At 63.3% G+C, this 14,067-nt stretch overlaps 1 protein-coding gene across 1 annotated transcript; it reads right to left on the reverse strand.

Annotated features, from left to right (window-relative positions):
- Window positions 1–2,377: 2,377 nt before the first annotated feature.
- On the reverse strand, window positions 2,378–12,261 carry LOC147413970 (glutamine-rich protein 2-like). Its single transcript, XM_086476898.1, has 19 exons — window positions 11,932–12,261; window positions 10,793–10,897; window positions 10,226–10,294; window positions 9,963–10,073; window positions 8,151–9,012; window positions 7,926–8,020; window positions 7,697–7,788; window positions 7,445–7,559; window positions 7,083–7,274; window positions 6,690–6,815; window positions 6,390–6,464; window positions 5,918–6,082; window positions 5,638–5,759; window positions 4,557–4,613; window positions 4,157–4,258; window positions 3,484–3,603; window positions 3,196–3,302; window positions 2,959–3,063; window positions 2,378–2,571 (listed from the first exon to the last, which is right to left on the reverse strand). Exons 1-19 carry the CDS (start codon window positions 12,259–12,261, stop codon window positions 2,378–2,380), a joined length of 3,144 nt encoding a protein of 1,047 aa, XP_086333024.1.
- Between the last annotated feature and the right edge of the window lie 1,806 nt (window positions 12,262–14,067).

Genomic DNA, 14,067 nt, shown 5'->3' on the forward strand with positions numbered 1-14,067 from the left:
AGCTGGGGGGGGTGCCATGCTGGCACAGCAAGGACCCCCATGTGCTGGGGTGCAGCCAAAACCCCATCCTGCACCCTTGCAAAATATTGTGGCTTGCAAAACCCCCGCAACAGCCAGTCGTCGTCACCCCGCCTTGGTGCCATCACCCACTTGTGTGATGAGTCCCCCTCCAGGCCTCAGCCCTGTAGGGCCACCCAGTCCCACCTGCGATTCTCGGGGGCTGCCAGGCTTTTAGGCAAACCCTGTGCTGGGGGTGGTGCCTTCTGAATGCCCCCCACTGCAGATGGGACACCAGCCCAAGGATGTGGGGGCTCGCCAGCCCCCGACTCCCCCCTCCTGCCCCATGGGACAGGCAGAGCCTCAGCACTGCTCAACCCTGGGCACCAACCTCCCAAGCCGCTCGCTGTGCCACCAGCCTTCCAATGACTCCAGACAACACGCCAGTCCCTCGTTTGGTGCTTAAATGGCCAAACTAAATTAAAATTGAATAAAGAACCCAGCCCCCACTGCCACACAGCTCACACAACACGCAACTGGGGTAAACACACACCCCCAAAATGGGAATGCAGCAGCTCTGGAGCTGCCAGTAAGGGCCAGGGGGCTCAAGGCACAGCAGTAAAGCATCCTCAGAGTTGGGGAGATTCTCCCCCAAAACAGCACACCCTCCAAGGAAAAAAGGAAGAAAAACCCCACCCAGCTGGGACTACTCACCCTCTCCAGCAGCGCAGGCAGGACCCAAGGAGGGATGTGGGACTGGGTGCTCATGTTTATAGGGGCAGCGGGGGGTTGTAGGGTGCAGCTGGGACCCAGCAACAGCAAAAGGGGCAGTGGGTGGGAGAGGGGCTGAGCTGGGGTGGGGGGGTGGTGGCGGCAGCAGTGGAGGCAGCGGTGACAGCGGCGGCGGCGGCGGTGGCGGCGCGGTGGGGAGCACCAAAGGGATCAGCCCCAGCTGGGCCATATCCTGCAGATACAATTAGTCCTGGGGGTGTTTTTAAGCCCATCAACACCTGACCACACCGTGGGGTGCAGAGTGGTCCTTTGCTGGCTCTATTCTGGTGCCAACTGGTTTGCTCTGTGTATTCCCAGTTATCTCACTGGAGGTGGCTTAGGGGGGGACACCAGATCCTACTGGATCCACCTGGGCACCCCCAAAGCAGGTTTTTAACGCCCATTTTTTTTCTGGAAAGCATCCCTGGGAGGTGGCTGCCTGGGACTGCAGCGGGGTGGGCAGGGATGGGGTCTCACAGCTGCTAATGGAGGGGGGGTGTGTGTGTAAGTTTTGGGGCTCCCCCTCTGAATTTGGGGAGAAGATCTACCAGGAGAGCAGGATTTTCATGGGGAAGCCCCCAGGGACACAGCACAGTGGGTGGGGGTGTGGGGGGGTGGGGGTGGAGTGTGCACGCGTGCGTGTGCGTGTGCATGTGAAGGGATGCTCCCCGGATGCCTGCGTCCCCCCAGGCTGCCTCTGGGGTTCCCCTCAGGGTTTCTCACCCTCCTGCTCACCCAAGAAGTCCCACCAGCTTTGTCCCATCCCTGCCCCCGGCCACGTGTCGTTGCATGCCTGCCTGGGGGAGCCAGGGCTGTCCCCACGTGCATGGCCACACTTCCCCGCACTGCTTCCAGGGGGTTTCTTTCCTGGTACCTCTCCACTCCTGACACAAATTGGGCTAGGTCTCAGCACGCAGCGGGGCTTTCTCTCACGGAATGGGTGGCAGAAAGGGGCTGGGGAAAAGCGGCCCCAAGCCATGGGGGTGGCATAAAGGAAAGGAGGGGACGTGTCCCCCCAGGGTTGGGGGCAAAGAAGGGGTTCTGGTGCTTTGCTCTGGAGGTGGGAAGCACCAGCTGCCCCTGAACTGGGCGGCAGCGGGGTCGGTGCCTTCATTTTCCCATCAATGGCAGCGTTGGAAGAGGGACAAGGGGGTGAGAAAGGGGATTTCTCCACTAGGAGATAAGGAAACGAGCTCGGTGAAGCTCATCCCTTGGGATAAGCGACAGCAAACTTGGGGGCTTGGGGCGGGATTTGCTTCTGGCCTTAAGCCTTGTCCTGCCGCCACCCTTCCCACTGAGGTCCCCATGTTACACCTCCTTCAGCAGCAGCATCAACCTCCTGCTCCCCCAGACTCTCTTTGGGGCCACCAGCTCCCCTGGCAGGGGCCGTCGGGGCTCGTGGAGGCCAGGGGGTGTCAGGGGGAGCACGGCAACGCGGGGCCAGCACAGACCCTGGGAGGGGGTTGGACAGGGGGTGGCTTCAGCTCCTCCGCTGACATGTGGCCGCAGGACCAGGGAGGCTGCTGACCCTTCCTTGTGCATGATGGGAAGATCCCCACCCAGGGCCACCCCATTCAGGCCATGCAGGCGCTTGGCTGCCCATCACCCTTTATTGCCAGTAGCTGGAGCCACTCGCTCGCCTGCTCGGTGGTGGGGATGGTGGGTGTTCGGCCAGGGACCCCCAGTCCCACCGGGCTGCTGGGGCGCTGGATCCATCCTGGTGGGGCCGAAGGAACTTCAACGCCTGGGAGAGGTGGCTATGGGACGAGGCTGGCCTGTGCTGCAGCGGGGTGGTGGTGCCTGGGGGCGAGGGGCAGGGGTTAGCCCCCCTGCAGCCCACGGGGCAGGCACCGGCTGCAGGCAGCTCTGCCAGCCCAGGACGGAGCAGGCAACAGGGGCACCTGCCTGGCCAGAGACACCCAGAAATGGGGTCCTGGCCCCCACCCTGAAGCAGACACTGGCCAGGACCAAGCCCCCCATGGCCCCCCACCTCACTCCACCTCCAAGGTGGGGACTGCTTGCCCCATCCTCCGGTCCTCCCCCTCCATCCTGCCTCTCCCCATCCTACCCCAGACCCCCATTCCACCCTTCCCGGCCGCAGGTGAAGTCCCCTGATTGCCCCCACCCACCAGGAGACAGCAGGGTGCCCTGTTCCCCCCCTCCCCCGGTGCCCTGAGAGGGACATAGCCGTCTGGCTGAGTGAGGACCCAGCGCTCTGGGGCTGTGAGAGCAGGAGGCCAGTGTCCTGGATGTCCCACTGCCTTGGGGACAGTGTGGGCTTTTCCCTCAGGAAGCCTGGCAGGAGAGACCAGAGGGAGCTGGGGTAGGGGGAGCCAGGGGGAACAGGGGTGGGGGAAAACCTGGCACCCCACGGGTGCCTTGCCCGCCTGGCTGTTCCCTTCACACCCAGCGGATCCCCGGCCTTACCGTCCTTACCCACAAGCACAGGCACCTGCTCGTCCCTCCGGCCCCTGTAGATGCGGCCGTCCTGACCCAATAGCTCCATCTCGGTGTGCTGGGAAGGAGAGAGAGGGCTGGCTGAAACACAGGACCGAATTCAGCATCCCCACGCAACCCTCCCACACCCAGCTCTCCCCGGGTAAACTGAGGCACAGATTCCCTCCGGACACTCAGCATCACCCTCCCAGCCTTGGTCGCTCCTGCCGTATCCCTACCTTTGACGTCCCTACCTTGCGGGAGAGCACGGTTGGGGACTGGAGCAGCCGTCGGGTGCTGGGCTGGTTGCGAGGGCCCCGCTGCAGCTGTTCGCCGACGGTGTGCCGGCCCCCGCAGGACCGTGGCACGCTGGGGTACCTGCACTCGGCTGCCCGCTCCCTGTGGGACAGGGCACGGGGATGCTCAGCACCCAGCACTGTGGCACCCCGTGCTTCACCCTGCTACACTGAGGAGGGGGCCAGGGGGCTGCTCCCCAGTGAGGTCCCTCCCGGCTCCCCCCACAACTGTGCTGGATCTGCTCTTTCCCCACAGCCCCGGCGAGCTGGTCATGGCCAGGGCAGGTCCATGCACCCCACACCCAGGACACCAGGAGGCAGGAGCTGGGCTGTCCCAGCTGCAGCGCCTAATTTCAGTGACCTGTTTCACAGGAGGCACCTGAATCCCCATTGAGCCTGAGGTCAGGCTGAGACCAGACACAGCTTGTGACATGTGGCTTCGGCACCATTGAGACCGAGACCTGGGCTAGACGGGGCAGCGCAGAGCGGGCTGTAAAACCCCACAGACCTGGGGCAAGCACAGCCCCGTAGCATATCTGCTCCCCTGCCCAGGCCCCCCTGAACCCCTCCGCCCCCACCCGAGGAAGAGCTCTCCCTCCCCGGGGCAGGGTGCCCCTGCACCCCAGGGGCCAGGGATGGGTCCCCGCGTTCCCTACCTGTACCTGCGCTGCTGTGTTTGCTCCTGCTCAAGGACGGTGTGGGGGCGCCCGGCATGGCGGGACGGCAGCGGCTGCATGGCCGGGAGGGCCACGATGCTCCTGGGAAGGGCAGGAGCCGCAGGTGGGTGACAGGGGACAAATGACCCACCCCAGCTCGGGGCTATGCCCCAAAACCCACGGGCTTTTACCCCACAGCATTCCCCCTGCCTGCTGCCCCCCGAGGAGGTGTCCCCGTCCCTCCGCTGATGGGCAGTGCTGCAGAGGGGCTGGGCAGGCTCAGACCCCCCCAGGCAGCCACCCCCCCGTGCCTGGCACAGCAGGGCACTGCCAGCACCCATGTCCTCCCCATCCCACCCATGCAGCCCCCCCCAGTGCACCCGTGCTTGGTGCTACTCACTGGCCAGGCATCAGCATGCTGAGGGGCCGGTCGCAGGACAAGCAGTGGAAATGGGCCCTGAATGGGGAGAAAAGGGCAGGGTGAGCTGCTGGGGGGCACACAGACCGGCCCGCATGCAGGCAGGTGGCTTGCAGGCAGCAGCAAGGTGCTGGGCACTTCGCTGTGGCGAGTTACAGCATTTGCAGGGGGGAACCATGGGGTTTCGAGCCTGCTTTATCCCCCACCATCCCAGTAAGGTCCCAGCCTGCTGGCTGGTTATAAACTAAAGAGGGTACGATGGGGGAGAGTGGTTGTTCATGGGCTCCCACCTAGGAGAAACCTCCACCTCCTATTAGGCACCAGAGAATCCGCAGAGGGGAGCACCCAAAAACCACCACTGCCGTGGGAACTAATCCCAAGGACACCCACAGCACCCCAGTTCCATGGGAACTGGGGGTGATGGGAAAGACAAAATGGGGGTTTTCCTGTACCTCTTGCTGGAGTGGGATGCTCCCAGCCTGGGAGCAGCTGCCAGACCTGAGGGATGCAGGATTCCCACGGTTTTTTAGGACGAGCTTCATCACAACTGCCCCAAGGACTGGGACACGCTCGCCTTGGCCCCGCTGGCACCTCCAAAACTTGGCAGGTGCCTGTGGCTGCCCAGGGTGGGCGAGGAGGCGAGGTGAAGGGCCCAGGTGCCCAGGCCTGCCGTCCGAACCAGCCCTCGCCTCGCTTTCATCGCTTCGTCAGCGCTAATTACCCCCCTGCACCTTGCCAGGAGGGCAGGTCATAACCCAGCTCCGCAGCGCTGAGCGTCGCACCCCTGCCCAGGGGGACGAGCCGCTGTTCCCTGCCCTTGCTCCAGGAAGCCTTTGCACCCACACCCCAGTTTCGGTTCAGGAGGGCTCCCTCTTGCAGGTGCCCCCTCCTAGGCAGGAACCTGCTACTGGGAGGAGAAGGCATAGCTCCTTTGCCAGCATCCCCACGGTTCGCTGGCTACACTGGGCAGATACTGGGGGGCCACTCAGACACTGGCTGTGATAGCCAGAGGGAAGGGGGCGAGTGCTGTCCCCAAAGCCGTCCCCGTCCCCATCGCACTCACTTCTTAATCCCAGCCGCGCTGTCAGTGTCCGGCGGTTTCAGCTTCTCCTTGAGCTGCTCCAGGATCCCCTTCCAGTGCTCCTCCAGCTGCTGCCGGAAAGGCCCCAGCTCCAGGCGGTCCAGCTGCGGACGGACGCACACCCTCAGCTGACTGCCCCGGGCTGGGACATCATGGTCCCCAGGGAAAAGCCAGGAGGGGGGGACCCTCAGAGGGATGCTGCCTTGGGCTGCCAAGCCCCCAAAGTGCCAACTTCACACCGCTGGGACGAGCCACCCCTCACCTTCGAGTCCATCTCCTCACTCAGCTGCCTCTGGGCCTGCTGCCAACCCTGCTCCTGGCACGTCATCCGGCTCAGCATCTCCTGGATCGCCTCATTCAGCCGCTCCATGCTTGCCTCAAACTGGGTGTGACTGACTTTGCTGGCCAGGGCGGATTTGTCTGCTTTCTAGCAACAGGGCAAGGCGGGAGAGGGGTAAGGAAAGGCTGGAGGTACAATGGGCAGGGCCAGCTTGTGTTGGGAGGAGAGGGAGAAGCGGCTACGTGGCCTGCTTGCCTCATCACCCCTGTGAGGCTGGTCCCACCAGCCGAAGGGACCTGGAGGGAGACAGAGGGACCTGACAAGGGACCCACAGCTGGTCTGGAAATCCTCCCTCCCCCTGGCTGGTTCTGCCACCGAGCCCCAGGGAACAAGGGGTGTTTGTCACCCTGCTTGGGACCCCCTTGGCTGGCGCCAGAGCCCCTCGGGGCCATACCACATCAATTGCCAGCAGCAGGTCCTCCTTGTCCGCTTTCTCCTTCTTCAGCCTCTCCAGGGACTGGAACAGAGCCTTCCAACACAGAAAGCAGCCCATGGCACCACAGCAGGGTCGGAGCCTCCCAGGCAGATGAGCACTCCCTGCTCTGCCACCCGCCGCCCAAAAAACCTCCAGGAAAGGTACTTTGAACCTCCACGGGGCTGCGAGCAGGTTGGCAGGGGGACAACTCCCTTGTGGTCCCCAGCCTGGGGTCTGCCCGGAGGATGTTGTGACCCTACGGGAGTTTCAGCCACCTACCTCGATATCTATCTGCTTCTGGTGTTGGTCATCCAGGAGGTTCCCCGTGACAGACCTGAGCTTCTCGTAGTCCCCTTGCACCTTCACGAGGGTGGCCTCAATGTGCTTCAGCAGCAACTCGTCCTGCTTCAGGGAGGAAGACGACAAGGTGGTGCCATGCAAGGAGGGGCTGGCTGCCCAGTGGGACAGACCCAGGGTACTCGGCCAGTGGCCCCAGGCTCTCAGTGCCAACAGGACATTTGCATCAAGGTTTTCATTTCCTTGCATGCTGCTGACGCGTACAAGCCAACGTGGGGGGCAGCGAGGGGCTGCCCCATGTTACAGCGAAGTATGACAAGCCAGGGGTGGTCCTGGCAACCCCCTCCCAAGCCCCCCATGCTGGCATCTCCCTACCTGGCTCCTCCCCGGCAGCTGCCTCACCACCTTGCCCACGGGCTGCTGCGACATGAAGGAGTCCACCACCTCCTGGAGCTTCTCGTAGCGCTGGAGGAGCTGTCCCACCTGCATGCTGATGTCCGTGCTGCAGGTGGGGCACGCTGCCTGCTCCTGCCCCGCACTCTCCACCATCACCCTCAGCTTGTCCAGCTGCAGGAAGGGGAGAAGGAATCGGCTCTGAGATGGGACGGATGCAGCCAACCAGCCTTGGTGACGCTGAGGCTCGATGGCCCCAGCCAGCCAGGGGATGTGACCAGGACCTTTGACACGACCACCCCACCGAGCTGGCGGGCGGTGGGAGCGCTTCCCCTGGACCTCACCTGCTCCTGCAGCTGGTTGGCCGTCTTGGTCACCAGCTGCTCCAGCATGGCTTTGGACATCTCCTGCTGCTCTCCCAGATCCTTCAGCTCCTGCTTTACCTCCTGCAGCGTGGACCTGGCCAACGAGGCAGGGACACAGGCAGGCTTAGCCTCCACGAGGCTGCTTGGGGGGTGTCCATCGCCCCCCAGACTGGAATGTGGGGGGCTCCCTTGCAACCCCATGGGGTAGGAAACCCTCTCCCATTCTTTTACCCCAGTTGCTGGATGATCTGGCCAATGCCATCCGCTTGCTGGTCGGCTCCAACTACCCCCAGCTTCCCAAGGGCATCCTCCAGCTGCCTGATCTGGGAACCGCAGTAGTGGCAGAGTTAGGGCATGGCTCCCCCCTGTCGTCCCAGCATGGGAGCCCTTCACCTGCCCCGTCCCTACCCAAGCCCCCCTGGCATCCCTGCAGCCCCCTCGGGGTCTGCCACTGGCTCACCTTCCCCTTCTGGTCCTGCAGATCGCTGGCCAGGCCTTGCAGGGAGGACACCCAGTCCCGGAGGTTGGCCAGGACACTGGTGATGCTCTCCTGGTCTAGAAAGACATGGTCCAAGGGTCAGCGAGGGGGTATCACCCTCGGGGCCAGGCTCTGGGGGTGAGGAGCCCCTGACCCAGGGTGTCCCCATGAAAATCATCCCCCTACCAGCCCCGCCAGGGCTCTCACCTCCCTCCAGGAAGAGCAGACGCAGCTTCTCAAGCTCAGCATGCTCTGGCTTGCTGGCTTCCAGCTGGGCCACCTGCTCCTTCAGGGCAGTGTAGAGATGGCTGAGCTGCCCGATCTGGCGGAGAGCCTCCACCGTCTCTGCGTAGCGCTCGGAGGTGCTGCTGGATCCCGAGGACCCCCAGGGCACCGCCAGCTCTTGAGAAGGGGATGTGGCCCTGGGAGCGGCGTCCAGGGCGATCTCCTGGGCTGTCAGTGAGAGGGTGCCCACTGCTGGGTGGCCTGCCAGGGCAAGTTGTGCGCTGGGCAAAGCCTTGCCTCCCTCCTTGGGGCTTGTGGCATCCATCTGTATCTCCTGAGCACCGTGGGTGGCTTCAGCAGGGACTGTCTCAGTAGCAGGATGGCTGGGCTCCAGGCTGGGGGGGCTTGATCGAACCCCTCTTCCTCCTCCTTGGGTCCCTGGAGGTACTGGCTGTGTCCCCGGGATGGTGGTCTGGCTGCTGGGGGTCCCTGGCTCCATCCCTGGGACGGTGGTCTGGGTGCCAGGGGATCCTGGCTGCATCCCTGGAGTGGTGGTCTTGGTGCCAGGGGACCCTGGCTGTGTTCCTAGGGCGGTGCTGCTGGCATCAGAAGTCTTTGTCTGATCTGAAGGAGCGCCTGCCCACATCTCAGGGGTCTTGGGTGCTCTCTGCATCCCTGCTTGCATCCTGAGGGAGCCAGGTTGCATCCCTGGAGTCCCCTTGCTGGTCCCTGGTGCAGGCTGTGTCCCAGGTCCCTTTAATGCCGACGTTGATCTTGGCCTACGTGGGGTGCCTGCATCTGAAGTGGGGGCCTCAGCAGGGGCAGACTGGCCCCCACTGCCCTCCTGGGAAGAGGAGGCAAAGGGGAGCAGGTTTACAGACAGAAGTGCAGCAGCAAGGGCAGACCCAGGGCCCACCCACCCTGTGCCCAGCCCCTGTCCCCACATCCCCCGGCTCATGAAGCCAAACTCAAGTACCCGACAAGAGCCCAAAGGCAAAGCCTGCCCACCCTGTGGAGACCCCCCCAAACTCCTGCAGCCACGGCCTCCTGGTCCCTCCCCAGCCCCCTTAGCCCTTTGGTCGCCTTCGTGCCTGCGGAGTCGTTTCAGCAGCCGATCCAGAGGATCAGCCAACACCCTACTGACGCCACCTAACACAACAGCATTTTTTCCTCTAGCGACGGGATTCAGTACCCCAGACCTGCTGGACCAGACCCACTTCCCAGCCCAACGGGCTGCACCCAAGTTTCAGGAGCAGCAGCCCCAGGCAGGATTTGGAAACCGGCTCACGATCCAAAATGCTGGGGTTTGCCCCAAAATGTCCCTCTGCTGTCCCTTGCTCCCACCTACCAGCCCCAGAGAGACCAGCACAGCAGGGAGCCGTGGTCTTGCCCAACACTGAGCGAGGACACGGGGCTGTGTGGTCACCCCAAGGATTTCAGGAGGGGCTGTTGTGGGCCGTCAATGGCATAAACAATGGAGGAGGTCCGTCTGTCTGGCCAGCCGAGGAGCTGCCCTGGCTCGGCCTGTGCCAGGTCCTGCCTCCCAGTGGGACGTGCAGGGCAGAGAAGTGCTGAGCAAACCTCCGCAGAGGCCCCAGGTTGTGCAGCAGCTGGTGGCACCGGGGGCTGGGGTCCCACTTGGTCCCTCTCCTGCAGCCAGGATCCCCCAGCACTCACCGTTGGCAGACCTTGGCCTCTTTCTCCTTCTCCTCCTCCTCCTCCTTCTCTTCCTCCTTCTCTTCCTCCTCCTACTTCACCTTCTCTTTCTTCTTCAGCTTCTCCTCCTCCTCCTTCTTCACCTCCTGCTTTGCTGCCCACCAGGCAATCCTCCAGCACCTCCCAGCGCACCATGTCGCTCACCTCCTCTGGGGTGGGGTAGAGGCTCAGCCTTTCCTTCAGCTTTTTCTGGGGAATGAGGTGATCAAGGGGTCAGCCCTGGCCACGGAGCCAGGCAGGACGGGACCCACAGGAGCGCTGACCCCCCACCACCTCTGCCCAGCACCGTGCCCAGTCACAGAGGGACTGGGTGCACTGGTCCCCTGGGGACGCAGCTGTACCACATCACTGTCCAACGCAGTCTGGTCATGGAGGCCTGGCAGCTGTCCAGCAGCATCCTGGAGGTTCTCCTGGAGAGGGGTGAGGAGAAGGATGGCAATCGGGACACAGGAGCAGGGTTTAAAAGAAGCATCCACAAATTAACTGGGGCACAAGACAGAGGGAGGCTGGGCAGGGCTGTGGCTGTATTACACGGGTAGAACTTTATCTCCCCTCCTTCCCAGCACCTCTGTCACTTTCTCTACGACTGTGTAGTTAACGAGTGCCTGAACGTCGCTTTGGTTGTCAGACGCAGGTACCTCTACCACCAGCCTGACCTGCAGGCAGCGGTGCCCGTTTCTGCCCTTCCCAGGCAGCCCTGGCAAGCGGAGGATGGGGGGCTCCAGGTGGGGTGGGCTGAGCTCCCCTGCTCCCCCCTCAGGACAGCCTTCCCACTCGTCCCTCCTGGTGCCCTGCCCGCCAGCTGACACCCAGGGCCATGAGGCAGGGGCAGCGGGGTGACCCGGAGAGGGGCAGGGAGGGGGACAAAGGGCCCAGCTCCCTCCCAGGGGGCTTCGGCGGCAGCTTACCAAGCCAAGCGCCTTCTGGATCGTCCGGATGTCCTCTCCCATGCGGGACTGCGCCGCCTTCATCCCACTGATCTCCTTGAGGAGATCCTGGGAGAGGTCCGTGGCCTAGGAGAGGGGGGCAGCGGGGGTGAGACCCAGAGGAGGGTCCCTGGGGACCAGAAGCTCCACCCCTGCTGTGGTCTGTACAGAGCTGAGGGGCAGCGCAGGGCCCTGCGGGCAGCACTGACCATTCTTCACATCTTCAAGAGCCAAGAAGGGGCAGCGCCTCCCCAGACACCCCCAGCCCTGCCCTGGGGAGCCTATCGCACAACCCTAATCAGCAGGTACGGGTCCAGCCCTGCCTGCCTGTGCCAGGCTCCGTGCAAGACCGCTGAAGCCAATCCAAAGAGCAAAGAGCCACTGCCACCCTCTCCACCACAGCCTGGCCCAGGAGGGCAGCAGTAACCGCTGCTAACGAAGCGGGGAGCCATCAAGCAGGGGCCTGCCCTGAGCAGGGTGAACGCTCTCTGCTCAGCCATCCGGGGAAACCCTCCCTGCTGCCTTCTCCCTGTGCCAGCCCTGGCAGGATCCGGCCCTGCAGCGCTGAGAGTGGCTCTTTCCTTGAACCTGAGCTTATTTCTTCCCATTGGGGATGCCCAAGTGAAGCACGGCCACGAGCAGCTCAGTGTAGTGCAGGATGAGGCCCCTCTGCAGTCCCCGCTGGTGCTGGGTCTAGCCCTCGGGTGAGTCAAGGGGATTTGTGGTGAGAGATGAGACCCGTGAGGCGCTGATGGAGCCTCTCAGCTGCCTGGGGAGCTGACGCCGTACCCAGCCGTAGGGCAGGAGTAGGGAAGGGAGGGATGGAGAGGGTGGTGGGGACGGACCTCGAGAGGTGCTGAGCCTCTCTGGGCAGCGGAGACAAGGGCTCCAGGGGCTGTATCGGACCCACCACAACTTGCTGATGGCAACGTGAGGAGCGGCATTTCAGCCTCAGCTCTTCCTCCCCAAACTCCATCCCTTCCCATAGTGAAGCCCCATGTGCTGCCAAGAGCTTGGGCTTAAACCAGACCTTGGTCTAAGGGAAGCACAACAGCAGTGCAAACCCCAGAGGAGGGAGCGTCTCATTAGGGAGCACCCAGGGGACTGGGAAGAGCCTCTACCTTGGAGATGCCGCTCACGTTCGCTTGGATAGTCTCCTTCCTCTGCCCCACTTCGGCAGCCATGGAGGCGACCTCAGGGCTGCTTGCCGTCCCCTGCAGTGGGTCCTTCCCAGGGGAAGGACCTCCGCCCTGTCCCCCTTCTTTGGGGTGTGTCTTGGTGGGCTGGTCCCCCTCCAGGAGGTCCCCCTGCTCCTGTGCGGGCAGGTCCTGCAGGCCCAGGTGCCAGAGCACGGCCTGCAGCAGGCTGTACAGCGCCGTGAAGTTGACGGCCCCGATCTCGGGCGTCCCGATGGCGATGTCCAGGAGCTGGGACAGGCTGAGCGGGGCCATCGCTGCTGCCCTGCCCGAAAACACAGAGCCCGACCTGGGGAGGCCGGGAGCTTTTTTACCTGGAGTCCTGGGAGGACAGGAGGCATGGGCAGCCGCCAGCCCTCCTCCTCCTCACAGAAAGCAACCAAACCCCATCCAACTGCTGCCAGGGTGCCCCCCACCGAGGGCAGCGCTTTGGGGGGGATGAAGTGTCCCCTTCCCCACCACCCTGGCCACCTCCAACTCCCCCAGCCAGCTCTCCCCACCCCGGCGCCCCAGCCCCGCTCTCTCAACCCTCCAGCCCCCCCCTCCCAGCCCGACCCCCCATCCCGCACCCTCAGCCCGGCTCGTTGTGGCCCTGCACCTGCACCCAGCGGCCTTTTTCTGCACCCTCAGCCCGCCCTTGCCCTTTCCTCACTGGCCGCCACCCGCCGCTCCTCGCCACCCATTGGCCGAGCCAGCTGCCCACCTGCCCATGTTTACAGGTGGGCTAGTGCAGCGTGTCCCGTTGCCAAGCGACGTCCCGCTCCTGCGCTCCAGGCGCGGCCGATGCGCCCCGCCGCCTTCTCCGCTTGAGCCCCCACAACGCAGCTGATGACGTCACTGCTTGGAAACAGGTTGCTGCAAAGGGCCACGTCCCGTGCAGAGAGTCGACACCTGCCGGACGGCCGGGCCAGGCCGGGCCGAACGCCTCCAGGAGGAGCCCAGGCCCGGCTGAGACACCGCCATGTGGCGGCTGTACCCAACAGCCCGGCAGGCTTTACCCCTCCCTCAGGCGGGAACAGTGGAAGGCAGCTGCTGCCCGCATCAACACATGCATCTCCAGCACCACGCACCCAAGCAAAGAGCCGTGGAAGAAGGGAATAAGAAATGCAGGTGAAGGTGTGCCTCCAGCCAACCCGGGGAGGAATTCGAACGGTGGGGAAAAATCTTTAAACCGGGGAGATTGCTTACAAAAATAACCAACAAGAACTTCTTCTTCCTTAATAAACCTCCAGGTCCGACTGTCACGCAGTTGGAGCACTGACATCTCCTTCAGCGAGGCGTTCAAAGATGATTTCCAAGAAGGGTTGAGGGCGGGCAAGCAGGAAGCTGAACAGACACTTGTGCTCTTTTTGAAGAGACGAGATACCCGTTTTCAGGCATTCAAAACAAAGCATGCAGCTCTGCTCTGTGTATTTGCCTTTGCCAAGCTGGGATGACTGAATTCAAAGAGGGAATAGGAAGATTGAGAGATGGGAACAAGGTGTGCTGAAGCAAGCAGCTAACCCTCGCAGGAGGGATCCCAAGCCCTAACTCCAGTCCCTGGCAGAGTCGCAGGCTCAGGAGCTCTCAGGCTACACCCAGGGACTGGGGAAGCTTTCCAGACAGCCCTCAGGACGGGCGGGAAAAGCTGCAAGACCTCAAATCACCCAGGGCCACACCAGCACAGTGCTACAGTAACAGCAAAGGGAGGGTGGTGGGGCAGGAGGGAAAATGCGGGGGTTTGATGCCGGTGGGATGGCAACCTGGTCCAGGCTGGGTCAGGTCGGGCAGATGCTGTGTTCTAGCCTACACCGGCCCCAACCCACCATCTGCCTGTGGCTTCGAGGGCCCAGTGAACACAGGGTGCCAGTTTGCTAAAGCAGGTAGGGAGTTGGAGACGTGAACGTCTCCTGGCCTCAGTTTGACCAATGCTTTTAGCTTCCGGCCAGGGTAAGGTTTGAAGTGAAGCCCAAGGATAACTGGGGCTGTGGTCCCAGTACGACCAAGGTGACACCAGCACAACCCTCTGCTCGCTGGTGCCGCGGATCCACTGTTTCTACCCCAACACAGCCCAGCAAAAGC

This window comes from Leptosomus discolor, chromosome 22 (assembly GCF_034619465.1).
Source record: "Leptosomus discolor isolate bLepDis1 chromosome 22, bLepDis1.hap2, whole genome shotgun sequence".
In the NCBI taxonomy this organism is placed as follows: domain Eukaryota; kingdom Metazoa; phylum Chordata; class Aves; order Leptosomiformes; family Leptosomidae; genus Leptosomus; species Leptosomus discolor.